We start from the raw sequence: 27,983 nt of genomic DNA on the forward strand, positions 1-27,983 counted from the left end.
AAAAGAGGGTATCATTAGACAAACATGAGAACTGATGGGTCCAAGGCTCTGGAACAGATGGGGCTCTGGAGAAAAGAAAACTAAGATGAGGGCTTTGGGAGAAGTGGAGAACTGGGAGAGGCTGGGGGGTGTCTCTGGTAAGAGCCTGGGATGGAGGGGATGTCAGTGCCCAGAGGTTCTCTACCATACTGGATTGTCAGAAAAAGCTCTCAGGACATGGGTCAGGGACAGATATTTAAAAAACCTCTTAAAGTTCCTCTGCCACTTCTGGGTATGCCTGACTTGCCTCTAAAGATGAATAGGACTACGGGTGGGGACTCAGGGTGCCCAGGTTTGGAGGTCAGTTGTGTCTGATTAATATAGGAGGGGTGGGAGAGTGGAGCTAGCCTTTAAACCGAGGGCGAGATCAGCTCTTAGCTCCACCTCGACCTACTCCTGGGGAGAGCTAGCATGCCAGTGAAGGCTTTAGGAAAGATGGGCTCTGGCCCCCATGGCCAGCATGTGCCCCAAGTCTGCAAACAAGAATCCTGTCAGGGTCCCCACCAATGCCCCAGGAGCACAGCCTGCGACTCTCCAGGAAACAAAACCCAATGAGCGGTGAATGCATGATCTAGCTATGAGCCCAGGCTTACCAGCCAGACAATGACAGAAAGGGCAGCCTGATCTCACAGTGGGGAAACTGAGGCCGGCTGAAAAGCAGGGAGGTATGGGGATCATGGTCTGGACAAAGAAGGTGTCAAATAGCTAGGCTTCTAATCTTCCTCTAGCCTTCCCAAAAACCAACACAAACGGCACTAGACCCATTTCAGATGGCCATAGACACCGGGTCTGAAATGTCTCTACAGCAGTAGGGACTTGGGGAGGAACTAACAGGAGGGGTTCCTTAGCGTTCTCACTTTAAGATCTGCGTGTGGCTCCCAAAAAGCTACCCCATTCCCGCGGACGCCCTTGCGTCTGCCAAGATCTCCTCTCCCTACAAGCTGGCGGACTGGGCGGGCCACCAGCTTGCCCCGTTACCCGAGAGGGCGGAGCGAGCCGTGGGCGCTTCCAGGGGTGCTGGAGCCGGGGGAGCGCCGGAGGAGGGGCCCAGCGGGCAAAGGGAGGGGCGGGGCGGCGGGAGGAGCAGGCGCCGGCGGCGGCGGCGGCGGCGGCGACAGCGGCAGCTGTGGCGCGACCAGGCCGGGCAGCGCCTAGCGCGCACCGTGAGCGCGAGGTCCTCGCAGCCCAGCGCAGCCATGTGAGTGTCCGCGCGGTTTCCGGGGACCGAAGCCCGGGAGGGGGGCGGGCGCGGCGGTTCCGGTGCTTTTCGCACCGGCGGCGCCCGGTGGATCTGGGATCTGCGGCCCTGTCCCTTCTTGCCTGGTTCCTGGGACCCCTGCGCGCTGTTCTTTCCTCCCCTCCCCCCGGGCGCGAAGGACACAGCTTCGCTCCTACAAAAGCCACCGCCTTCTGGACTGCAGCGCCAGACGCTGCCTCCTTGCCTCCCACGGCAAGGCCCTGGTGGCTGGTGCCCTGGTGCCCTGGGGTGGATCAGGCCGGAGGGTGGGCCGAGGCGCCAGCCTGGGCCTCGGTAGGGCGCTCTCTGGGAGCTCGCGGCCCTTGCGGAGGGGAAGGCTGATCTATTGGGAGGGGGATTGCAGGCGGCCTCCGAGATGAGCTAATTATCCTGGCCCCGCTGGAGGATCTAATCCGCTCTGAGGCGGGGACCGCGGTGACTGAGCCTGGCCCGAGGCCGTGCTCTCCTTCCAAACCTGGCGTAGATGAGTCCGGAGAAAATCGTCCTGGCGGGGTCCTGGAACAGACCCTGGAAATGGAGGTTGCTGTGGGGACTCGGCAAGCAGCCAGGCCTGGGCACCCTGCAGAACTGGTTTGGGGAAGGGGCTGCTCACTAGGGCTAGAGGCCAGGCTAAGTCATCTTCAGCACCTTCTGACCTCCTGTCCCGGTTGAAGCCTGACCCTCTTACTGACCTTTCCAAGCCACTTCTGATGTGTCCAGGCTGCCCCCCACCCCCAACACCTACAGTGTGCAGTCCAATACAACAATAACGGTGCCCTGGCCACTATCTGTGGGGCTGTGCCCTGGGCCTGCCGCAATCAGCCCAGGCACGGCTTGTTGAGGAGGGTTATGACCATCTGGCAGATGCATAGCAGGCCCAGAGAGGTTAGTAACATTCTCAAGGTCACACAGCGGGTTTGGGGAGAAGCGGGAATTAGATCTGAATCTCTGCCTCGGCACTATCCATCTTCGTAGTATTTGACGATGTGGTGAGTGTGTGAAAATTGAGGATTAAAGTATAAAATACTCCAGTGGAACAAGAAGGACTGGCATGGCTCCCTCTTGCAATTCCCTACGGGTCCTGGGTCCTGTGGGCAGCGGCGGGAGAGAGAAGCCTGATGAATCGTCCCAAGGGTCTGGGCTTGGGTAGGAGTAAGGGTTGCACGCAGGGTGTCGGGCTGGGTCCTGCTCAGGTGGAAAAGCAGGCGGGGAGGGCGCGAGTGAGTCACCGCGGCCCCGTTCCCCCGCCGCGGCTCAGACTAAGCTCGGGGGAGACCGCCCCGCTCCCAGCGTGCGGCGGGACAGGGAATGTGACCAGCTGACCAGGGAGGAGGCCGGCAGGAAGTGAGGCCTCCAGGCCGCCTCCGCCCGGTTCCGGGGTGGGGGGTCCCAGGCCGCGCAGCACCCCCTCCCTTCTTCCCTACACGCTCTGGTTGGCAGCTGCGGAATGACGTCAGCAGCCGGGTTTGGGGCAGTTGCCATAGAGACAGAGGCAGACTCAGGAGCGAACCCCTTCTCTCTTGCAGCCGCCCCAGGCCCAGATTATTTTTAGTATCTGTTTACCTTTGCCTGGGGCTGCCCTACAGCGGGGCGGGGCTCGACGGGGGACTCCGGTCAGGCGGCTGGCCTGGCATACCGCAGAGCTGGGCAGTGCCGGTGGCCTGGCCGCAACTTCTGCCCCACAGGGTGTGCCAGTCTTGGCTATAGGAGGTTTTGGGGGGCCAATAAATGATGTCATGCAGACAGGTCAGGGTTCCATTCATTGCTGCCCTGGTCTGGCTGTGCTGCAAGCCCCCTAACCTTTCATGACCTGGAATCTGAGTTCCTTCCCATGTCTAGACCAGACTGTAGGGAGGACATGAACTCAGACCCTTGCTCTCACCAGCTGACATGGCCCCCCTCTCCCTTAGCTCAAGGAGTTAAGTCCTTCCTATCCACCCTCAGTAGGGGAGATCCTGCCTACCCACCCTCTGAAATGGTCAGTCAGAGGTACGTTTTGATGGTCATTAAGGGGGAGTCTGTACCAGCAGTTACACAACCTCCTTTCTGTGGAACTTGGGTATAGGTGGCAGCAGAGCTTTAGCAAGAGAAAGAAAATTGGTGGGACAATCAGCATGCTTGAGACAGAATCCCAGGGCCCTTCCACCTTGCCTCCGTTCAGGAGAAGCAGTACCCGACTTGCTGATGGTAACAGAGAGTAGGTGGGGCAGCAGAGCCAACCCCAACTCTCCTATAAGTGACCCCTTTCCAACAGGTCAGGATCCTCTTCCTGTGTTCAGGCAGCCCCACTCAGCTCCCTCCCTCCTCCATCTCCCAGGGCTGAGGCCTTGGTGGAGGATCCAAGAGGTTACAGTAGGAAGCCAAGCAGACAGGCGCCAGCTCCCACAGGATTCAGTCTGGTGGAAAGACCAACCCTAAAGAAGAACTGACAACTGAGTTATGTGGCCTTGGGGTCAAAGAGAGGAAGCTATGGAGGTGCCCCCAAAAGGGGAACCAACTCCAGGCAGACTTTCTGGAGGAAGAAGTTAGAGGGTCAGACCTGGAGAAGGAAGAGTTGATTAGGCTGAGAATAGTGAAGAGGGCAGGAGCAATGGGGGCTGCTGCTTAGGTGCTGAAGAACCTTTCAGGTATGAGGGGTTCACAGCTGCTGGGGGGCAGGGCATTGGCAGGGAGGAGATAGGCCTCAAAGGGCCTTATGGTCATGTTAAAGAGTGTGGGCTTTAACTTTTGGGCAGGAGGTAGCTGAGGATGTTTCTCAAGAGTCCCCAAAAAAGGAATATTAAAGATATAGAGTTTGAATCCTGGCTCTGTCACTTACTAGCTATGTAATAATAATTAATAATGACAGCAGTTCACAATGGTTGTGTGCTAAAAGTGAGAGGTAGGATGTCTACCCCAACTTTCCTACCCCACATACAATTCTCCCTTTCTCAAACATTACCTACACAAGGGAGTTATCTAACTGTCTTCCCAGCAGCCCTCTAAGGTAGTGGTAACAGTTGTTATTATTAGCCTCATTTTTAGGGGTATCTGAAGTCCAAAGCTTAAGAAGGTCACAGAGGCAGTTAGCCTCAGGTTTCTCAGCTGTGAAATGGGGTTAATAGAATTTATACTAGTAAATTAATAGTGTTGTTGCCAGAATTAGATGGTATCTGTAAAGCACAGTACCTGGCATATAGAAAGCACTGAAGCAAAAAAAAAAAAAAAGCGTTTTTGGCATTACCAGATGACTGAAATTTTCAGAACAGAGTGTTGTTACTAGATAAAGAATGAACAGTTTGGCAGGGTGTGGTGGTGCACACCAGCAATCCCAGCTACTTGGGAAGCTGAGGCAGAAAGAGCGCAAATTCAAGGCCAGCCTCAGCAACTTAATGAGACCCTTTCTCTAAATAAAATACAAAATAGGGCTGGGGATGGGGCTCAATGGTTGGGGAGTGTCCCTGAGTTCAATCCCTGGTACAAAAAAAAAAAAAGAAAGAAAGAAAGAGAAAATATGCAGCCAGAGCAGAAGGTGGAAAACCAGGAGTTTATTATCTCTTGAAATTCAAGGGGACAAAGGGTTTAAAGAAGAGAAAAGGACCCGCCAAGTCAAAAGCTTTAGCTGAGATCAAGCAGAATAAGGACTAAACATTAGACACTGGATTGATTCAACAAAAGGGAAGTCACTGGTAACCTTGTCTGGACCAGTCAGGGAAGGGTGGAGAACATGGACCAGGGTGAGAAAAGTAGTAAGCAAGTGTGGTGGACTGCTTCTCCAGAAATTCTGCTTAGAAAGGAGAGATGGGGTGAAGAATGGGGTAGCTGGAAGGTCCACAGGAGGTTATTTCATTTTGTAGTTACTTATTTACCTGTGAGTGTGTACAGGCGCTGCTGGAGATCAAACCCAACACCTTCAGCATGCAAGCACATACTTTACCACTGAGCTATTCCCCCAGCCCTTATATTATTCATATAAACCCAACTTTATTACTAAATCCAAATATATATATATATATATATATATATATATACACACACATACATACATACAGTAAGTAGTCAGGTATGGTGGCATGTTCCCTTTAGTCCCAGCTTACTCAGGAGGCTAAGGCAGAAATATCATTTGAGCTCAGGAATTCAACCACGGGAAACACAGTGAGATCCTGTTTTTGTTTTTGTTTTTGTTTTTGTTTTTTAATATTCACATAGACACACACACACAGAGGGAAGGGAGAGAGAAAGTATATATATATCATAAGTGTACAGTTGATACATTTTTTTGCAATGAAATATGCCCACATAGGATCAGGAAATGGAACCCAGAGCAGGAAATGGAACATTGCCGGTACCTTGGAAGACCCCTTGTGCCACCTTCCAGACACAGCAATCCAAGGGTAACTACAATCTGACGTCTGTCAATATAGATAACTTTTGCCTGTTTTTGAACTTCATTATCAAGGGGATCATACATAAGTTCTCTCTGTGCCTTTTCCCCCCACTCACTGTAAGATTCACCCACATTGCTACATGAAATGGTATATTTTCATTTTTTTTGGTATATAGTAATTCTTGTTGTTTATTGATGGACACTTGGATAGTTTCCAGGGTTGTTTTCACTTCATGTGGGAGTGACTTGAGCTTGGAGACATGTGGAGAAAATCTGAAACACTCATTTCTATGAGAAGGGAGAAAGAGACTTGGGTCATACAGGCGGATTTACCAGGTGGGAAGTAAGGACTGACTGAGGTTGAGAATTGCTCTGTGGTTTGAGCCAGTCTGCTGTGCCAAGACCTTTGGCAGCTCCCTCCAGGCTGTGTGCTGGTGCAGCAAAGACAGGGAGTTGGGTTGCCAGGGTTAGTTTCTGCGAGGTAGGATAGAGGCACAGAATGCTGAAGATAGTAGCAGCAGGCAAGTGATGGAAGGGTGGCAGTAGATGCAGGCTGGGAGGAGGGTATGCAATGAAGATAGAGAAGGTAGGAGGGAGCTGGCAGAGAGAAAGAAAGCAGAGGCGGACTTCGAGCTTCATGCAGGGTGGTGTCTGTGAAATTCTAGGCTGTATCTCCAGTGACTGGCACATACTTGGCTCAAGTATGTCACTTAGTGAATATCAGAATAAATGAGCTAAGGGCTCAAGGGACCAGAGGTCTCAGGTAAAAATCAGGTGAAATGAGAGTGATGGAGAGAGCTTGGAGGCTGTGGACATGTGGATGTGGTTTAGGAAAGGGGCATTCAAGAGCAGATGATAAGGCTGGGGTGTTCCCAAGGAGATGGACAAAAGGAGCAGAATGGTCAATGTTGACTGGGTGGATAATCTGTGGGAATGCATAGATCACCAGTAGGTCCATGGTACCCAGTCTCCAAGGTAGTAGAAGAGGATGGCATTTCCTGAACTGGGGTCCTTGGACCTCTTATAGCTGAATCTGTAAGGGGATTGATGGATTTATTGCATATTTAGACTCCTGAACCCAACCTGGGCTGGGTGAGAAAGTAAACACAGTGTGGCAGAATTGGGCCTAAGAAGCAGGAGTGTCTATGGAGTAGGAAGCATCCAGCCCCTCCATGGTTAGAGGATGGGGTATCCAATGGACCCTTGACATGGTGATCTCTATCCATACTGGAGGTGGACAAAGATAGTCAAGAAAGAGATATTGGGAGCAAGCACCAAGGGAATTCAGAGCCTAAGGGGCCCATGAACTGGGGACCAGAAGGCCAGGGCCTCAGCTCTAGGATGCAGCTCCAGCTAGAGACAAGACCCTGGATGGGGGAGTAGGACCTGATTCTCTTTCTTGGGCTTAAGAGGAGGGCCCAGACTGAGCACCCATCTTATGGGTACAGAGTGGTAGTGGTGCAGGGGGCTGTGGGATTCTTGCATCCAGTTCCTTTTCCACCTCCTTCTTGGGAAAGTAACATATAATATGGGGTTAATCTAGTCCCACACTTTCAGCCCCTCTCTCTACTCAGCTTTCCAGATCTCTCATACTCAGCACTTTACTCTCCACCCTCCGTTGGCAGTCTCTCTGGTCAGAATCCCCCACGCCCAACTCTCTACATTTCACACACTTAGAACCCCAGCTTTCAGCCCTCTGTATGTTGACTTTACTCCACAGCCCTCAACAGCCACTCTTAGAGCTACCTTTTTTTTTTTTTTTGGTGCTAGCTGTGGGGTACCAGGAATTAAACTCAGGGGCGCTTAACCACTGAGCCACATCCCCAGCTTTTTTACTTTTTATTTTGAGACAGGGTCTTCCTAAATTATTGAGGCTGGCCTTGAATGTTCCTGCCTCAGCTTCCCGAACCACTGGGATTGTGAGGAGCGCCCACCACGCCCAGCTAGAGCTACCTAGTCTTAACTGTCCCCAGCGGTTTCCTCATTCTATCCATCCTCGTGCTCAACTCCCTTCACACGCACTCCTGACCCCAATCCTCGTCAGCCCTCTCCCCCTGGTCACCACTCCCAGAGACCAGGCGGGCCGAGGCCTGGTGCCCCCCTAGTCCGGCCGGTCCCGCCCCATCCCGGCGGGTTGAGTCAGGCGGCAGGAACTGGGCGGGGGGAGGCGACGAGAGGAGCCAAGCCAGAGCAGCGGGGAACGAGCGCGGAACCCAGTGGGGCCCGCACCTAGTGGCCCTGGAGGTCAGGGACGTGGGGAAGGAGCTCGGGACGGGGACTGTCTAATACTTACCATGAGCGCCAAGAAGAGAGGTAGGACCCAGCCTGGGGCTGCGAAGTCTCGGGGTTGGCCACGTTGGATGCAGGCCAGATTCTGGGGGCCAGGGGTTGCGTGTTTCGCCGGAACGGGTGGGATTTGCCAAGGATCCTTCCTTGCCAAAGGCAAGGGTGAAGGGGTGCGTCCGTGACTCAGTTTCCAGGTTTCAGCCACCACAGGAAAGTGAAGGAGGCGGGGCACTTCTCAGCACTGCCCCCCACTCTGGGAAACCCCCGGCACCCAGCCCCGAGGGCCCTGGCGTCTCAGCGCCTGGGAGCGGGTGGGAGCTAGGGGAGCAGTTTACTCTGGACGCAGGAGTCGCAGCAGCCAGGCCCGTGCCGGCCGGGCCTGTCCGGTAGCTCCACAGGGCTCTCCCTGCCCCGCCCCGTAACCTCCCTTGGCCTCTCGCGGTGGGGGCACTAGCTCTCGGGTCCACTTGGGGGGGCGATCAGGGGCAGGGCTGGAGAGGCCGCCCCGCCCTCGGATAAACAGGCGCTTCCGCACATTCTTTGCGCGCTCCGCCCCTTTCCTGCCCCTTCCCAGCCGGAGGAGGGTCCCTGCGCGACCCCACCTTCCTGCCCCGGGGCAGGCGGAGTCCGTTCGACGGCAGGAAGTGGGGGCCGAGCCGAGGCCACGCTGAGTCCGAGGCTGAGTCGCCCGCAGCTGCCCTGTCATTAGAGTGGGGACCGGCGGGCTAGGAAGAACAAGGCAGGAGCCCCCTGGGGCTGTACCTGGTGACTGGAAGGACCTCCTCCAGCCTTGGGACTCGGCCGCAGGGTGGGGGCTTCAGGGACTCAACTGGTGCTGGACACCCCACCCCCGCCATCCCTAGGGAGCCCCGCGAGGACTCATTCCATGATGTCCCTGTCGGTGCGGCCGCAGCGCCGCCTGCTCAGTGCCCGAGTCAATAGGAGCCAGTCCTTCGCAGGCGTCCTCGGCAGTCACGAGCGCGGGCCCAGGTACGCAGTGGAGGGGAATTAATGGTTGGGTCAAGAGAATCGATGGGATTGGGACTGGGTATGCAATGAGGGTTTGGGGGACTCCTGCTTGTCCTTTTCTTAAGGCAGCCTCTTCTTCAGGAACTTCCAAGTCTTCAACCCGCCGGGGCCTCCACGAAAGCCCCCAACGCTCTCCCGGGTGTCCAGGATGTTTTCTGTGGCTCACCCAGCCCCTAAGGTGCCGCAGCCAGAGCGGCTGGACCTGGTGTATGCTGCCCTTAAGCAGGGCCTGACGTAAGCAACTCCCCTCCCACCTTTTGTCCTAGGATTCCTCCCCAAGTCCCTAACTCTTTGTGTTAGTAAGACATTTCCCAGTTCGGCACCCTCTCCTACTGTCAGTACCTTAGGCAGCTAGAGACTGGAGAAGTGAGTTGACTCTTGTCACCTCTTTCTCTAGAGCCTACTTGGAAGTGCACCAGCAAGAGCAGGAGAAACTCCAGGGGCAGATAAAGGAGTCTAAGAGGAACTCCCGTCTGGTGAGTGATGGTAGGGATGCTCTGGACTAATGCCCTTTGCCTTTGTCATTGTGAGGGCTGAGCAGGGCCAGCCTGTGTGACAGCTGGGCTATTTTCTGTGGTAACTATGTCCAGGTATGAGTTGAAAAGGGAATATTAGGAAAGGCCGAGGGCATTTCTCAAACTTCTTTGCTGTGCACACTTTCTACTTGAGGGCAGTGCTGCTCATAGAAGCTCTCAGTGGGGGAGGTTGGATCCCCACAGACAGGACAAGAGGAGAATATGTTGTAATAGTAGTAAGGAGAGGGACAGGGTTTTTTCCTGGGGAAAAAGGAAAAGCTTGCAGAGGAGGGAATGCTTCTGCTGGGTCTTGAAGGTCTGGGTGGGCAAGTGCCCCTGGTGTAGTCCTCGTTATACCTCCTAAATACTTCTTCTTGTTTTTCTCTGTAGGGCTTTCTATATGACTTGGACAAGGTGAGTGAATATAGAATAGTGTTCGAAGGGGTTGGCTCATGGAGAGGGGAAGGGGCCTTGGGCCTATGGTCCCTCCTGACCCACCTTTCCCCCAGCAAGTCAAGTCCATTGAACGCTTCCTGAGACGATTGGAGTTCCATGCCAGCAAGGTACTTGTGCAGCATGAGTGCAGAGTGGGATGGGAGTGGGTTTGGGGCAGCATAGGGAAATTGGGGGCAGGGTACAAGTCTCTGAGTGAGCAACCCCAGTAATGATTCTCAGTTCCCCCCTCACTTTCCCAGATCGATGAGCTCTATGAAGCATACTGTGTCCAGCGGCGTCTCCGGGATGGTGCCTACAACATGGTCCGCGCCTATAGCACTGGATCTCCAGGGAGCCGAGAGGCCCGGGACAGCTTAGCTGAGGCTACCCGGGGACATCGAGAGTATACAGAGGTGAGAGAGGAGTCACTGAAGTAGGCATGGGGTGTGGCAGGGCTGGTGAGAGGGATTGATTCTTCATTCCCTCCTGTCCCTACCCCTTCCTCCCAGAGCATGTGTATGCTGGAGAGCGAGCTGGAGGCACAGCTGGGCGAGTTTCATCTCCGGATGAAAGGTACTAAATTGTGGGGGCAGATGGGAATCAGGAGGGAGTGTGCTCAACATGGCACATCTGATTCTCCCCTTACTCCCAGGGCTGGCCGGCTTTGCCAGGCTGTGTGTAGGCGATCAGTATGAGGTATGAGGATGCCCAGGGGAGGTGGGGGGATGGAGGTCATGGCCCTTGCATCTCTGCAACTCCAAGGGTTGCTTCATCCTGCCTATTTCTTCAGATCTGCATGAAATATGGCCGTCAGCGTTGGAAACTACGGGGCCGCATTGAGGGTAGTGGAAAGCAGGTGTGGGACAGTGAAGAAACCGTCTTTCTTCCTCTGCTCACAGAATTCCTGTCCATCAAGGTGACTTCTCTACCAGTGTCTGTAGGACACTGTGGTTCTGTAAACTTCATGAACTTGTGAACCCCTTTGTAATCTTCCTGAGACCCTTACCCTTGTGATGTCCTCATGGCTCCATGGCTCTGTGAATGTATGACCCCTCGACCTTCATGACTCTGTGATGATCTCTGTGTCATTGAGAACAATCTTTATGATTTCTATCTTCATGGTCTCCTTGATCCTATAACTGCCTCATGATCTTCTGACTCTGAATATTGATCCCCTGAGCCCCCTTGAGATTATAACTCGCTTGATCTCAATGACCCTACCAACTCAGACCTTTATTATCTCCATGTTACCAGACTGCTTCAAGCCTCCATGGCTGTATGACCCTGAGAATTCCAATCCTCATGGCCCCATGACCCTGTGACCATCTACACATATGCATATCTCTGATTACCAGGAACTCATGGCCCTTGCATCCCTGTGATCCCACTGTACATTCTTGGCTACAGGTGACAGAACTGAAGGGTCTGGCCAACCATGTAATTGTGGGCAGTGTCTCCTGTGAAACCAAGGATCTGTTTGCTGCCCTGCCCCAGGTTGTAGCTGTGGACATCAATGACCTTGGCACCATCAAACTCAGCCTAGAAGTCACATGGAGGTTGGTGGAGCTAAAGATCTTAGGGGCAGGGCCAGAAGGGTTGTGGCACTGCTAATGGCCTCTTCGTCCTCAGCCCCTTCGACAAGGATGACCAGCCCTCTACTGCTTCTACTGTCAACAAAGCTTCCACTGTCACCAAGCGCTTCTCCACCTATAGCCAGAGCCCACCAGACACACCCTCACTTCGGGAGCAGGCCTTCTATGTGAGTCACAGTCCAGACCTAGGCCTCTTCATTTCCCAGAGGCTTTTCTGGGATGGTTCTGAAATGTTCTTCCTTCTCTCTTAGAATATGCTAAGGCGGCAGGAGGAACTGGAGAATGGAACAGCATGGTCCCTGTCATCTGAATCTTCAGATGACTCATCTAGCCCACAGCTCTCAGGCACTGCTCGCCACTCATCAGCCCCCAGGCCCCTGATGCAGCAGCCTGAACCTCTGCCCATTCAAGTTGCCTTCCGAAGGCCTGAGACTCTCAGCTCTGGGCCTATGGATGAGGTGGGGGCCATGGCCCCAGTTTTAGCCAATGGGCATGCCCCCTATAGCCGGACTCTGAGCCACATCAGTGAGGCCAGTGTGGACGCTGCCTTAGCTGAGGCTTCAGTGGAGGCTGGGGGTTCAGAAAGCCTAACCCTAGGGCCTAGCTCACCTATACACCTAGATCCCACCCAGGAGTGCCCCAATTGTGTTCCTTCTGTCCCAGACACTGGCCATTCTGCCACAAGCCCTACTTTCAGTACTACTAGCCCCGTGTCCACAGCTATAGACCCTGTCCCATCTGAATATCAAGATTCAGTTCATAAGGCCACAGATTCTAGCCCTTCTAAGCTGCCAAGCCCCACCCATACCACTATAAACTCCACGTGTAGTGCCATAAGCCCTGTCAATAGTGCTCCAAGCTTCATGTCCACTACTACAGGTTCTACCACCAAGCCATTGCTCTCTACCCTCACCACTACTGGCTCTATCCCCACTACTACAGGCCCAACCCAGACCATGGCAGGGTGGAACCACACTACTCCAAGTCCCATCCATACCACTACAAGCTCTACCCATACTACCACAAGTCCTATCCATACCACTGCAAGCCCCACAAACGAAGCCAGAATGTCAACTCACACCACTACAAGTCCTACCTGCAATGCTATGGGCCCAGTAGTCCAAACCACACACTCCACCTTTACAACTGTAAACTCTTCCACTTCTGGGGACATTGCTATACTTCCCACCCTCTCTACAGATGTCACCTTCTCAGGCACTAACCCCTGTAGCTATTCAGCCTCTACTCCCTGTATTCAGGCAAAACCCACAGCCTCTAGCACTTACTACCCAAGTCCTGTCTCTTCTGGTTGGAAACCTCTCATAAGCCCTGCCCCAGATCCCCCAGAGCCCATCCTTCAGAACCTAAGCTCCCCTCCCTCACCCTTAGCTCCTATATCCCAGCATTCAGAACTTAGCCCGGCCACAGCTAATCAAGCCTCAGTCCCAGGGGCAATTGAAGGGACTGGGGACAGGAGACTGGAGGAAGCCCTGGGGGCTGTAATGGCTACTCTGGATGACTATCGTGGCCAGTTTCCAGAGCTGCAGGGCTTGGAGCAGGAGGTGACTCGGCTGGAGAGTCTGCTTTTGGTAAGGAGGGCTGGGGTAGCTGGGCTGGGGCAGCACAGGGAGGACAGCCAGGTAGTAGCAGCAGCTCTCACTTGCTTTACTACCCTAGCAGAGACAAGGCCTGACTCGCAGCCGAGCCTCCAGTCTCAGCATCACTGTGGAGCATGCCTTGGAGAGCTTCAGCTTCCTCAATGAAGATGAAGATGAAGACAATGATGGTCCTGGGGACAGGTAAGACTGTGGGGGCTAATGAGAGGAAAGTGATGAAGGGGAAGAGGTAAGGCTATGTCAGGTGGAGGAGCAGATGTGGGAACAAGTGAAGTGGGGCCAGGTAGAGTGCATGAGGATGGATTTGTTGGCAGCTGTGATCACTCCTCCCATGTATATCTCATGTGTGTCCTTGATGCCCATGTCTCCAACCCCATCTATCTCCAGTGCTTCTGGCCATCCAGCTTCTCATCTCTGCAATGAGTCCCTCCCCCATCAGTCCCCATCAGCTTGTGAGCCTCCTGCTCCTCCTCTTTCTGTTGGCTTCACTTTGGACCTACCCTCTGAAGAAGCTCTTTCAGTGCATCCCTACATTCTTTGCATGCTCCAGCATCGGTCCTCTCTGTCTCAATCCCAACTCTCCTGGAGGTCCCAATCCCTCAGCTCTCAGTCCTGGAGTGACCCTTACCAACTCTGGTTTGAGGGTCGTGCCCAGTCCCTCCTCCCTCCCAGGTTCTGGCCCCATGCCGTGCACCCTTTACAGTCCTCATGTTATAAACCATTCCACCTTACTTCTGCCCATCCCAACCCTGGCAGCTCCCTGGGGTCCTAGTTGGAGGTGCCACAGGGCAAACTGACAACCCTGCTACTTCCTGCTGGTTGCAGCCCCTTCCTCCTCGAACTTACCAATTATCTTGTCTGTGCATTATTGTGTTCTTTCATTCTGGGATGGGAGGAACTTCATAAAACTGGTGACCGGATGGTGATGTTTGCTTTTGGAGGGGTTGACCCCATTTTTTTCTCTCAGGCCTCCAAGCAACCACCAGGAGGCTGGGGCTGAGGACAGCTCAGACTCACCCAGTGCTTGTCCCCTCAGCACGGGGTGTCCAGCTCTGGATGCTGCTTTGGTCCAGCATCTACACCACTGCAGCCGCCTCCTACTGGTGAGGCTAGTGTTATTTCCTCTGCCCTTCCCTTGTACCCCTTGTTCCAGAGAGCCTGCACTCTAATCCTGGTCCTCTCTGCCTCCTCTGAGTTCCATACCCTAATGTCCCAAGATTCTGGCATTTGGCTCTTGCTGAATGGAAGACCTCCCACATTCTGGTTTCCCTCCCCACCTCCTAGTCTCTCCCAATGCATGCTTCTGCTTGTAGTCCCTGGACTCCATCTCTCCCAAGCTGTACCCAGGGTCTGAACTACTCAGCCACCCCTGTTCTTCAGAAATTGGGCACATTTGGGCCCCTTCGCTGCCAGGAGGCATGGGCCCTAGAGCGGCTGCTGCGGGAAGCCCGAGTGCTTGAGGCAGTATGCGAGCTTAGCAGGCTATGGGAGATCCCTGCCACCTCTGCCCAAGATGGTAAGGGCCCTTATGTACCTGAGCTCTGGTGCCCATCTTGAAGCTCCTATCTTACCCCACTCCTATCTACATGTCTGTCTGCCCCCACCTCCATTTGCCCTGTTGCTGATGATTTCCTACCCCCTTCCTTCCACCTCCCCACAGTGGTACAGTTCTCAGCCTCTCGGCCCGGCTTCCTGGCCTTCTGGGACCAGTGCACGGAGGGACTCAGCCCCTTCATCTGCCCTGTGGAGCGGGTGCTCCTCACCTTCTGCAGCCAGTATGGTGCCCGTCTCTCCTTGCGCCAGCCAGGCTTAGCCGAGGCTGGTGAGTGGGCTGTCTACCTGCCCCTTCTGTCCTTCCTTGGCTCCCTGATGACAGAGACCTCAGGGAAGGCCAAGTCAACCCAAACAGACATATGAGCTGAGTGCTAGGGAGAAATAACAAAGGACTATGCCCATGTGGCTAGGGTGTGCAGGCAGGGAGACTCTGCAAGTGAGCATGGGACAGGAGCATTCTTTTGCTACTAAAAGCCTAGACCCATCCTGACTGTGGCACTGCCTTCCACAGTGTGTGTGAAGTTCCTGGAGGATGCCCTGGGGCAGAAACTGCCCAGGAGGCCCCAACCAAGCCCTGGGGAGCAGCTCACTATCTTCCAGTTCTGGAGTTATGTGGAAGCCTTGGACAGCCCTTCCATGGAGACCTATGTAACTGAGACTGCTGAGGAGGGTGAGTCAGTGGCCTTGATCACAAATGGGTGTATCTGAGGGTGTGGATGAGACTTAAGAACAAGGCCTCTGATCCTAGGAGGCTCCTGTCTTGCCACCTTGTCCCAACTCTTCATTTCCTTCCTTCTTTCAGTATTACTGGTGCGGAATCTGAACTCTGATGACCAGGCTATTGTGCTGAAGGCCCTAAGATTGGCACCAGAGGGGCGTCTGCAAAAGGATGGGCTTCGGGCCCTCAGCTCCCTGCTTGTCCATGGCAACAACAAGGTCATGGCTGCTGTCAGTACGCAGCTCCGGAGCCTGTCCCTGGATCCTGCCTTCCGAGAAAGGGTGAGTCGGGCAGGGCTTCCTTGAAGGCAAGGACTAGGGTCCTGGGTTCCCACTATCTGATAAAATCTGCTTTCCTGCTCTTGCCCAGGCCCTCCTGTGCTTCCTGGATCAGCTTGAAGATGAAGATATACAGATCCGAGTGGCTGGCTGCCTGGCCCTGGGCTGTATCAAGGTGAACCCTGACAACCCATCCACCTTTTCTCTCCCCTCTGGCACCCCCACCCCTGGGCCCTTCCTACCTACTTCACTGAACCCACCTTGATATTCTGTTCCCTGATAGGCTCCTGAGGGCATTGAGCCCCTGGTGTACCTGTGCCAAACAGACACAGAAGCTGTAAGGGAAGCTGCCCGTCAGAGCCTGCAGCAGTGTGGTAAGGCTAGGAGATGGACGATGTGGGTCAGGTAGATTCTGGGACATCTTAGCTTATGGGAATAGGGTGAGATAGGGCTGGAGATGGAAGGGACAGGATGCATCTAGGGCCACTCCTGATCTCATCCTCATGCATTACAGGGGAAGAAGGACAGTCTGCTCACCGACGGTTGGAAGAGTCATTGGATGCCCTGCCTCGAATTTTTGGGCCCAGCAGCATGGCCAGTACAGCATTCTAAACTCTCCATACACATACTCCTACTGCTCCTTGCCCCTACTTTCAGGGCTCACCAGGCACTGGCAGGGTGGGTGAGGGCTGGCTCCAAAAACCCCTCCCTCCCCACAGATTCCTATCAATGAAAATCTAATATATTCTTCTGTTGCCCTTGGGGTTGGTAGAGTCAGTGTCCGATGTCAAGTGCCTCCCAGCCTCGGCTCAGCACATCCCTTGCCACAGAGTGTCCAGGGCCTGGTTACCCTGCCTCTGCCTCACCACATCCCTTGGTTTTGTATTTTATTTACAGAGTTTTACAGAAAATAAAATTAAAAAAAAAATCTTTCCTACATGCACTCCTGACCCTCTGACATGCCCTTCCTGACAATGGTGTGTCCACACTCCAGCTGTGACAACAGCATTCATACTTGCCCTGGAAATCCTGGTGGAACAAAGCCCAGAGGCTGGGAACTGGGTTTGGGGAAGAGAGCAGGGGAAGAGGGTAGAAAGCATTGCTAAAGAGGCTCAGCCTGCAGCTGGGCCTAGGAACAACAGCTGTGGGTGGAGCTGAACTGTGGAGTTGGCTCAGAGAGGCCCAAAGGGTGCCAGTCCTGGGAACGTATGTGGCCAGGGAGCAAAAGGGAAGCAGGCAGGAAAAGCCTGCATGATGTGACTGCACTTCGGGCCACGAGGGGGCAGCAGAGCTGCATCAGTGGATGCCAGGCTTCTGGGTGTTCTGGGAAGAGAAGTACCTACTGGAGACTGAGGAGCCAGGGAGAGGAGAATCTTGCCAAAGGGAGGCTGGAGACCCAGATGTCTGTCCTGTCACCCAGGACAAAGTCCTTTCCCTCCCCGGGCTGCCTCATTCTCTGTAGTAACAAATTTGCTGAACCCTGTGGCTTCCAACAGATGGCAGATCTGTGCTGTGCAGGAAGCAGGGCTCCTGGAAGGTGGTTCCTTAACCCTAGAGTTGCTTGGTACATGAATGTGTTAACCCAGGAGATTAAGAACCTGTGGAAGAATGGAGTGAGACTACAGGATGGCAGGCATGTTCCAAAGAGGGGAGACCCACACCCAAGTAGAGAAATATACCCTCTATCCTTTCCCGTCTCCTTTTAGAACTTCCACTATCCACAGCTAAGGAGATAGTGCATGGACAGGGCCTCTCCCTCCCTGAGCCCACTCTGATGTCTCAGTGCCTGTGGTGGGAGCACATTTATGTCACAACATGTGCATACAAGTGTCGCAGGGAATACATGTGTGCCTGCACTCTGGAAGAGCCAATCAGGTACCAACAGTTGTGTGGGGAGGTACAGGTTGACCCAGATCCCTAAGAAGCCCTACCCCCCAGTGCTTTAGAGCAGTGTGAAGAGGTTTGGTTGGGGCCTTAACCACCTGCTGGGGAAGCCACATTGAGCAGGGGGGGAATAAAAAAAAACGGCAACAGGAAGGCACACAGGAAACACCTGTGTGTAAACGCAGGTGGCTCACTTTAGGCTAGTAGGGGTGGGGGCAGGCAGACAACAGTCTTCATACATCGGCCCAGCTCTGTCTGTAACTATGAAGGGTGACATGGATGAGATAGTCTAGTTCAGCTTTTTCGGTAGTCAGCTGGGGTGACATGGGGTAGATAAGGCAATCAAGCCATAAAGACCAAGTCAGTGTCCAAAGCTGATTACAGCTTTGCCCCATGGGCTGTTTGCAGAAGGGTCAGTTCCTGAACCATCACTAGAAGCCTCTCAGGCTTGAAGCCTCACAAGAAGCCTACTGGTATAGCAGGAAGAGGAATAAAGGGAACTGGGTTGGGTCTCAGTTGTACAGTGCTTGCCTAGCACATGTGAAACACTGGGTTCAATCCTCAGTACCACATTAAAAATAAATAAAAAATAAAGATATGGAAAAAGAAGTTCTTAAAAAAAAAAAGGAATAAAGGAAGCAAACACTAGCTGACCAGGTCCTGGGAAAGTGTATATGAAATGATTGGGCCGGCACAAGCTCAGCTCAATCCATAAAACAGAACACAGCAGGGCCTGGGCCAAAAATGGAGGATGGAAAAATGCCATTATGTCAGCCAGTAATCAACTAGGACTGTTGCTGAGAAATCCCTGCTCTCCAATGTTAGGAAGGAAAAGAACCCCTCTACGAGGAGGGTCCAGAGGCCAGAGCCTGGTCTTTAGCTCTGGCTGAGGGTGGGTGTGAAAGTCCAGGAAGGCAGGAGCTAGAATTAGGGTACTGTGAACACAGCCAAGTGAAGAACTATAAAGACCAACACAAACACGGTACAGACCCTGAGGTCTCTGTAAGTCTTGCTTGCTCAGAGCAACATGGATCAACCCCAGAACAACCATTCAACCTCTATCCATCTGTGATTGGAAGTCAGGCCTCCTTTGCTCAGGCTTAGGCCCTGGTCTATGGGATGGTGAAGGATAGGAGTATTTCCTGTCCTCCTACCTCCAACCTCCCCTGCCTCCTAAATCCCTATGGATGCCTCCCACTGGCCTTCACACAGGGAAAAGCACACTTCTCCAATTCCTATTCTGCTGTCATGCACACTTGTTTCTGCTGCCTTGGACTCAAGGAGCCTGCTGCCCCAGGTGATGGGAGGTTGATGACATCATCAAGAGTAACAGGTACCAGGGCAAGGAAAGCCTGTTTCCAGCTGTACTATGGAGACTGTGTTAGCCCAAATACAAGTGGGCCTCCAAGACTGGGACACACTAAGAAGTGCCCCATCATTTGAGTCCACTCAGGCCACAGCCATGCCTTGGCCATTGTCTTCAGGGTTTTGCAAGGAGGAAGTTGATATAAAAATGCAAAAAAGGGGCCAGGTCGAGGTGGTCCAGGATACAATTTATTGTGTTGGTTATTGCTGGAGTTTCTTCCTACTTCCCTCCTTTCCTCTTGCCTTCTTTCAACCTTACCTTTCCTCTTGTCTCCCACTCTTCTTCCTCATGTTATTCAAAGCTGCAGAGAACCAAAAAAAAGAAAGAAAGAAAAAAGCATGTTTGTGAAGGCAAAGAAGCAGATGGGCTGACACGTGGGAATAGGACTGCTTCTTTGTCTCGCCCACAAAGTGGGGGCGCTTTTCTTGTGTGTTTCTGTGCCTGGTGTGTGGGTACAATTTGCTGAACTCCAAGCATATGACATGCTGCCTCTCTTCCCTTCCTCCCCCTAGATAGCCCTGGAGTGCCCTATTTAGAGGATCCATAGGTGGACAGAAGCTCTTGACTTGACTTCTGGGCTTGCCTTTTCTGGCTTGATATAGGAGGGTGAGCTTGGGAAGACTCCAGTAACTCATGTAAACCGCTAAGGAAGCTGGATCTATCATCTAGAAAATAAGACTGCCACTGACTTGCAAGAAAGAGGCTACTTGTTCCAGAATTTATGATCAGGTGATGGCCACTAGTAGTTCAAATTTGATGTCAAAAGTCAAATCTCCATTGTCTCTGAACTTACCATACACTCAAGTCATGGGGATCAGTAAAGGCTGACTTAGAGCAGCTGAATTACTATGGGCTAACACCTACATTTCTAGCTAACTCCTTTGAGTCTCCTTACAACCTCCTCTTCCTCATCAAGTATTCCCCTTAAATGCTGTCCCACAGGCTCCACTATAGGCCCTTTCCTCTTCCTTCTCTTTTTTTCAGGGGGGTGGGGGGAGACATACTGTATTGAATTCAGCAATCTCTAATACTGAGCTACATCCTGAACCTTTTTATTTTTTAATTTGAGACAAGATTTCACTAAGTTGCTGAGACTGGCTTCAAACTTAGTGATTCTCCTGCCTTAGCCTCTCTTGAGTCACTGGAATTACAGGCACACACCACTGCACCTGGCTTCCTTCTCTTTCTTCAAACACACTCCCTGGACTACCTTATCCATTCCTCTAACTCCCACCTAATCCTGAGGCTCTATGCCAATCATTACATAGCTCTCATCTCCCTTATAACCCTTGCATTCAACTGCTAACTGGACACTTTTTGAACATCTGGGGCATTTCAAACTTAACAAAATCAAACTCAACACCTCAAACATTGTTTCTCCTCCAGGACTCTTGGGGTCATTAATTACCTAGTCATAAAACTTGAACCTCATCTTTGACTCTTTCCTCAATCCCCTCATCATGACCATTGGAATCCTCTCAGATAAATGCACTAAATATTTTTAAACTCGGTCTAATTTTCCATGTCCCCATTCCTCCAATTTGCTTTTGTTACAAGAAACTACAATTGCCCTGGTATAATAATAATCATACCCCACTACAATTGCTTATTTACTTTGTAAATAAGTATGGTGCATCCAAAAGTTTTGTTGACTATTCTAGGTAACAAGTACTTCCCAGGTCTAGGAAAGATAATGGTCTTGGAGTCACCAGCTACCTAGGTACCTGAGCCACTGTAGAAGTTACTGTGGAAATTGGTCCATGTTATATATATATATATATTTTTTTTTGAATGATTTGTTGAGAATCCACATATCATGCAATTTAACCAATTAAAGCATACAATTAATTACTTTTAGTATATTCAGAGTTGTGTAACCATCACAATTTTAAAATATTTTCATTAACCCCCCCCAAAAAAAAAAAAAACCACTCTGCCATTTAGCTATTATCTATAAGGTCCCCACATTCTCCCCCTCTCCCAGTCCTAGGTGAGCACTAATCTACTTTGTGTCTCTATATATTTGCCTATTTTGAAGATACACACACACACACACATTTTTTGTGTATGTAGTAGTACTGGTGATTGAACCCAGGGTCTTGCACATAATAAGCAAGTGCTCTATCTGTGAGCTACATCCCTAACCCTCTGGATATTTCTTATAAATGAAATCAGGTTAGGTCTTTCCAGCTTGAGTTCACCAAAGAATTTCCATGAAGTTCCAATTTAGCAGGTCTGGCATAGGTCCAGAAAAACCTCTGTTTGACCAAACTGCATCTCCCTTTATCATACCTAGCACCCAAGGCCAGATACACATTAGCTGATCAAGAAATGCCTTTTGCTGATTACCTAAAATCTGTCAAAGGGCTGGAGATGTGACTCAGTGGCAGAGTGCTTGCTTGGCATGCGTGAGGCCTTAGATTCAATCCCTAGTACCACCACCACCAAAAAAAAAAAAAAAAAAAAAAAAAAATTATGAAAAAAAGAGTCTTTAATAAATCTAATTCTGGGCTCCTCATACCTAACTTCTCAATTGATGTCCTAGACTTATCTCAAAAGCAACTCCAAAACATTTTGAGCAGGAAAGTACCATATGTTCAAAGTTGAAGAAGCCTATAAACTCAAAACCCTTCCTCTATGGATACCATCTCCCTCTCATATTTCCTAGCCTATAGCATAAACCTGGGTACGGGCTGAAGATATGACTCAGCACCCCCTGTTTCAATCTCCAGTGCCAACAAAATAAAACAAAACTAAACTTCAACTGTTAGCTGCCTAAGGTATCTGAAATTTCTACCATTATAGCCCTTTCTGGTGGGGGGTGGAGGATATAGGAATTCACTGGATTAGACAAAGGAAAATGAAGGGAAGGGAGGGGGTATGGGATTAAGAAAGACAGGAGAATGAATCCGACATAAGTTTCCTATGTTCATATACGAATACACAACCAGTGAAACTCCACATCATGTACAACCACAAAAATGGGATCCTAATTAGAATAAGTAATACTCCATGTATGTATGTATGTCAAAATATACTCTATTGTCATGTATATCTAAAAAGAATTTAAAAAAGGAAAAGGAAAAAAAAAAAAGCCCTTCCTCTGGGTTGTAGCATTACTGTCCAGCCAAGTTTAGGGCAGAAATCCCCCCGTGCCCAACAAATCATGTAAAAATTAGAGAAGTTGGGGGGCTGAGTGGTGTAGCTCAGTGGTACAGCATGTGGTAGTATGTACCAAGCCTGGGGTTCAATCCTCATTACCACTAGCAACAACAATTTGGAAAAGTGGGAGAAGTCAGAGAGCAGGGACACTCAGGGTCCACACAATAGGCCTCTCTTCCCCTTCTAAGGCAACCTCAGAACTGAAGTATCATCTCCAGAGGATTACTATAAAACAGAAAGATTGTGCTGGGTTTGGTGATACCGGCCTATAATCCCCGAGTTAGGAGGCTGAGATGGGAGGATCACTTGAGCCCAGGAGTTCAAGATTAGCCGGAGCAACATAGTGAGAACTTGCTTCCAAAAAAAAAAAAAAAAAAGTTATCTAATTGAGTGAGGAGTTCGTGTTGCCAATGGAAGAGGGAGCTAAAAGTGGAACTAAAAGTTCTCAGTACTTGGTCTGCTTTTGCCAAGAAGTTGCAGAAGGATATTAAAAAGTCATTTCATTTCTTGAATTTACAACAAAACTGCACCTGACTTATTAAGTACAGCTGTAAGCATCACTTGAAAGGGCAGACATGAGGGTTGGGGCTGTAGCTCAGTGGCAGAGTGCTTGCCTAACATGTGTGAGGCACTGGGTTTGAACCTCAGTACCACATAAAATTAAACAAATAAAGGCGTTCTGTCTGTTTACAACAACTACAAAAAAAAAAAAATAATACTAATTAAAAAAAAAAGAAGAAAGAAATAAAGGGTAGACATGAGCCAGGCACACAGTAGCCCATGCCCATAATCCCAGCTACTTAGGTTGAGGTAGGAGGATCACCAAGTTTGAGGTCAGCCTCAGCAACTTAGTGAGATCCTGTTTGTCAAAGTAAAAAATACAAAGGGCAGGGAGTGTAGCTAAGTGGTAGAGTGCTTGCCTAGCATATTTCAATAGTTTAATACCCAACACTAAAAGAAAAAAAAAGCATGAACATGAAGATGTTTTGAAAAGTAAAATATGTACAGATGAGATGGATTTTTTTTTAGTCATAGATGAACAATATCTTTATTTTTATGTGGTGCTGAGGATCAAACACAGTACTCACATGTGCTAGGCAAGTGCTCTACAACTGAGCTATAACCCCAGCCCCAAGAGATGGATTATTGAAAGGTGCCTGGAAAATGCAGAAATGAGTAAAAATGACAAAATTAATCTACTTCTTAAGTATGAGACAGTCTTTTAGACTTTTAGTCTTTTTGCTTTTTTAGTTGTAGATACAAAACACTGTTATTTTTAAAAATATTTATTTATTTATGTATTTTTAGTTTTAGGTGGACATATTATTTGTTTTTATGTGGCGCTGAGGATTGAACCCAGTGCCCCATGCATGCAAGGCAAGCACTCTATCACTGCGCCACAACCCCAGCCCCACAATACTGTTATTTATTTATTTATTTTTATGTGGTGCTGAGGATTGAACTAACTGCCTGACACACGCTAGGCAAGCACTGCTGGGTTTCTGTTCTCGAGAATAAAAGGCTCAGGGGTCACTCCAGTTAAACTGGGCTAACTGGGCTACATGAAATAACCACACAAGAGACACAAATACCTTTTTCTTTGGGGTCGCTGTGATGGCTCCTCTGACCTTAAGGGTCTGCAGAAAGAGAGAGAGCGAGAACACCCGCTGACCCCTTTTATTTTCAGGGAGCTGAGTCTATCTTCATGATGTCCTCTGCCAGCAGGTTGACTGACACCTGGGTAGGCCACACCCAAGGGCACAGTAAGAGAAGGGGACACACACAAGGCACTTCCATGGAAGATTCTATCCTAAACAGGGCAAGGGGTTATATTACAAAGAAACAGGTGAGCGTAGCTTCACCCAAGGGGCTGTAGCAAGACACACCAATGCACGAGACACCGACCCTTGCACCCAAGAAGGATGCCACATTTCTGTGACTGAGAGCCTCAGCACCCAACTGGGGAGTGTAATTCAGTCACGTGTAAGGTTGGCCTCCCACAAAGCATTCTACCATGGAGCTACAACCCCAGCCCTAAAGTCTTTTAGACTTTAACAGAGCAATCATTTGAGCTGAGTGATAAAAAACAAATAAATATGGGGGCTGGGGCTGTAGCTCAGTGGAAGAGTGCCTGCCTAGTTCATGTGAGGCACTGGGTTTGATCCTCAGCACCACATAAAAATAAATAAATAAATAAATAAATAAATAAATAAATAAATAAACAAACATATAGTGTCCATCTCATAACTAAAAAAGAAAAAAAAATACGGATTTTACGGGTCTGAACAAAGCAGACATCAATAAGGAAAAAAAAATCCCATAATCTGGAGATGATGTGGAAATCGTTAAAATGGTTAAGAGAAAGGTTGGTCTGGGCAATTAAAGTTGGTAGACAGGGAAAGCTTTCCGAATATTTTATGAGGTTTAGCATTGCTATTACCTCTAGCCCATGGTATGGGAGGACTTGCTGTCCTCACAACACTCTTATGTACTTTTACGCCCTTGATCATAACTTTTCACATTAAACACCTTGTCTCACCTATTAATACCTTTGTAATCTTTTAGATCCAGCTGAAATGAGATACTACTAGAAAATGATTTGCTCCTTTTTCTGAGTTCATTTTTTTTCCTGTTTTAAGAATGATTGAATTAATTTTTAAAAATGTTTTTTAAATTTTTTAAAAAAATTATTGATAGACCTTTATTTATTTATTTATATGGGGTGCTGAGAATTGAACCCAGTGCCTCATACATGCCAGGCAAGTGTGCTACCACTGAGCCACAGTCCCAGCCCTGAATTAATTTTTTTTTTATTTTTTAGTTCTCGGCGGACACAACATCTTTGTTTATATGTGGTGCTGAGGATCGAACCCGGGCCGCACGCATGCCAGGCGAGCGCGCTACCACTTGAGCCACATCCCCAGCCCCTGAATTAATTTTTTAAAAAATCAGAATTATCTTTGAATCTCCAATACTAAAATGGGGCTATACACATAGAAGGTACTCAATAAATATTTGTTGAACTGAGGTTGGGAATGTAGCTTAGAAATAGTGCTCTTGCCTAGTAGGCATGAGGCCCTGTGTTCAATCTCCAATACCGAAAAAAGAAAATAAATATTTGCTGAACTGGACCACATCTCACCCATTCTCAATAAGTACAAAGACAACAGAAGGATTAGGCCTTTAGGCTATATACAAAAGTGAAGATTCTTGCTTCATCTGTTGATGAAAAAATTCTTTAATTTTTAAAGAATTAAAAACAAAACAATAACAACAACAAAACACCTAAATTATCACAATTACTACAAGCTACATGGGACATAAAAGGAGCCAAGGAAGATCTTGGAAATAGAATTTTTACGAGGATCAGCACAAAGTATGCCTCTTTCTGGCTCCAAGACCAAGGGAAAACCTAACAAGAAACTTACCTGAGTCTAATAATGAATCTAGAAAGATCAAATTTATTAGAAGGTGGACCTGGGAGTGAGGAAGTATAACATGACAAAATTAAGGAATAACAATAGTTTACATTCATCATATGATTACTGGTACCAAGAACTATGCCAGAAGATTTACTAGTATTTGCTCATTTATTCCTTACTATTATTTCAACTATAATTATCATTCATCTTATAGAGAAGCAATTTGTAGATGAGTTGTCACAAATTTACCTGAGATCACACAACTACTAAGAAGCCAAGAGAAGATCTGAATCCAAGAAAATATGACTCCCACATCCAGACAGTTAATTATATTGAGATGGTTATATGCTTATTTTGATAAATACTTTCTAGTAATTTGGCTTTCCACTCTCTCCTGTAGGGAAATGATATGCCTTTTACCAGCATAAGGTCGCTAGTTCATTTGTCAGTAAGGCATCAATCTGCTTATCCATCAAACTCCTATGTATCTGACCCCTGAGAGATCTGCTGTCAGGATAAAGACTACATTGGGTTTATGGTCCCACCTGTGAGGCTGAGAACCAGATCTTAAAATATATTGACTTTATCAAAGCCATGTGGTAAGTGGGACAGTCTTCTGCTGATAATGCCCTGAATACTCCTGTGGACTACAAACCTGAGATAGTCCAAGGGAAAAACACTCCTTCCCTCACATTCTCAAAAAAATGAGGGAGTATTCTTATAATTTCCTATCTCCTTTGCATGATACCCTACAATACTCATCTCTTGGGATTATGATTTAAAACTACCCTTTATAAATCATAAAATGCGCCCACAGTTCTCATGGCTGGGAAAGTCTGGGTTAGAACTTCAGGGAACAAACATGTTCTTATTTTTATTATCCCAACTGTCTTATAGGCTCTTATCATAATACTATCACCTCTTTCAGCTTGCTCTGCCCAGCCTGAAATATTCTATCATGTTGGTTTGGCTTTCTGTTCCTTGGTCTTAGGAACACAAAGTAGGGCACATCAGGATTTCCTATAGGGAAAAGAAAACATACACTTATGGTTCTTCCTAGTAATTTTCACCATTTTTTTTAGCCCTTTCTCAGAGAAGCACATAAGTTTCTTGTCTTCAGAAAGCACACTCCAAAGCCACTTAGACTTTATTCGTGGCTTTTAACTGATGCCTCAGAGGTCATATAGTTGTAAATAGTTAATATAACATAAGGTTACAAACATAGGTGAGTTTTTTTCTCTCCAAAATATATTACCTTATCTTTGCCCACAAAGCCTTGTAGCTTACCATTAAGATGATTTGAAGTGCTGGGTGTGGTGGCACACACCTGTAATCCCAGTGGCTTGAGAGGCTGAGGTAGGAGGATTGGAAGTTCAAAGCCAGCCTCAGCAAAAAAAAAAAAAAAGCAAAACGCTAAGCAGCTCAATGAGACCTGTCTTGAAATAAAAAATACAAAATAGGGCTGGGCTGGGGATGTGGCTCCGTGGTTGAATGCCTGAGTTCAATCACTGGTACCCTGCCCTCCCAAAAAAGATGATTTGAAAAAAAAAGTGTTAAAAGAAAGGTACTAAAAGAAAAAAAGTGTTAAAGAAAGGTACTAAAAGAAAAAAAAAGCTAAGGATTCATTTATTTATTTTTGTGATGTTAGGGATCAAACCCAGGGTTTCACGCATGCTAGGTAAGTACTCTAATACTGAGCCATATCCCCAGATCAAAGCTAATGTTTTATTTTTTGGTACCAGGGATTGAACTCAGGGGCACTTAAGCACTCAGCCACATCCCTAGCCCTTTTTATTTTGAGACAGGGTCTTGCTAAGTTGCAGAGGCTGGCCTCAAACTCGTGACCTTCCTGCCTCAGCCTCCCAAGTCACTGGGATTTTAAATACAAGTCAGCATTATTACTGTGTCTAGTACCTAAGTTTCAAGTCTATTTCTTGACACTAGTCTCTTTAGCAGAGAATATAAGATATAGGGCTGGGGATGTGGCTCAAGCAGTAGCGCGCTTGCCTGGCATTCGTGCAGCCCGGGTTCGATCCTCAGCACCACATACAAACAACGATGTTGTGTCTGCCGAGAAATGGAAAATAAATATTAAAAAATTCTCTCTCTCTAAAAAAAAAAAGAAGAAGAAGATATAAATATCCCAATATCCCAGAGATATCTGTCTAGTAATTTTTCTCTATAAATTGGCCTTTTTTTTTAATGTTTGTGACCTAATGTGTACATAATAGATAGGAAAATTTGGTTTATAGCAAAGAGAAGTCAAGTACAGCCAGGCATGGTGGCGCACATCTGTAACCCCAGCAGCTGGGGAGGCTGAGGCAGTAGGATCACAAGTTCAAAGCCAGCCTCAGCAACAGTGAGACGCTAAGCAATTCAGTGAGACCCTGTCTCTAAATAAAATACAAAATAGGGCTGAGGATGTGGCTCAGTGGTTGAGTGCCTCTGAGTTCAATCCCTGGTACCCCCCTCCCCCCAAATACT

At 49.2% G+C, this 27,983-nt stretch overlaps 2 protein-coding genes across 5 annotated transcripts in view; one reads left to right on the top strand and one right to left on the bottom strand.

The window, feature by feature from the left end:
- Window positions 1-27,983, bottom strand: part of Ctcf-dt (CTCF divergent transcript) — a 42,867-nt gene that overhangs the window by 10,386 nt on the left and 4,498 nt on the right. The window lies entirely within an intron of this gene.
- On the top strand, window positions 1,123-16,565 carry Ripor1 (RHO family interacting cell polarization regulator 1). 3 transcript variants are annotated; one of them, XM_026413302.2, is made up of 23 exons: window positions 1,123-1,237; window positions 5,559-5,649; window positions 8,792-8,918; window positions 9,039-9,191; window positions 9,355-9,433; window positions 9,863-9,886; window positions 9,982-10,035; window positions 10,168-10,320; window positions 10,417-10,480; window positions 10,560-10,603; window positions 10,698-10,823; window positions 11,315-11,463; window positions 11,537-11,666; window positions 11,751-13,088; window positions 13,177-13,298; window positions 14,083-14,218; window positions 14,496-14,631; window positions 14,776-14,937; window positions 15,181-15,339; window positions 15,472-15,668; window positions 15,757-15,840; window positions 15,949-16,039; window positions 16,180-16,565. In XM_026413302.2, exons 2-23 carry the CDS (start codon window positions 5,568-5,570, stop codon window positions 16,275-16,277), a joined length of 3,708 nt encoding a protein of 1,235 aa, XP_026269087.2. In that variant the 5' UTR covers window positions 1,123-1,237; window positions 5,559-5,567; the 3' UTR covers window positions 16,278-16,565. The 3 variants fall into 3 exon arrangements, with proteins under 3 accessions (XP_026269087.2, XP_026269089.2, XP_026269088.2); XM_026413304.2 differs by lacking the exon at window positions 5,559-5,649; XM_026413303.2 differs by lacking the exons at window positions 1,123-1,237; window positions 5,559-5,649 and adding an exon at window positions 7,829-7,955.

Source organism: Urocitellus parryii, chromosome 15 (genome assembly GCF_045843805.1).
Source record: "Urocitellus parryii isolate mUroPar1 chromosome 15, mUroPar1.hap1, whole genome shotgun sequence".
Taxonomy (NCBI): domain Eukaryota; kingdom Metazoa; phylum Chordata; class Mammalia; order Rodentia; family Sciuridae; genus Urocitellus; species Urocitellus parryii.

Bases quoted from the DNA above. Each gene is read 5' to 3' on its own strand.
- Ripor1 (XM_026413302.2), top strand. From the start codon at position 5,568: ATGGAACCCAGAGCAGGAAATGGAACATTGCCGGTACCTTGGAAGACC. The intron at 10,036-10,167 runs GTACTTGTGCAG...TCACTTTCCCAG, and splicing joins TGGAGTTCCATGCCAGCAAG to ATCGATGAGCTCTATGAAGC. The intron at 13,299-14,082 runs GTAAGACTGTGG...TTTTTCTCTCAG, and splicing joins AATGATGGTCCTGGGGACAG to GCCTCCAAGCAACCACCAGG.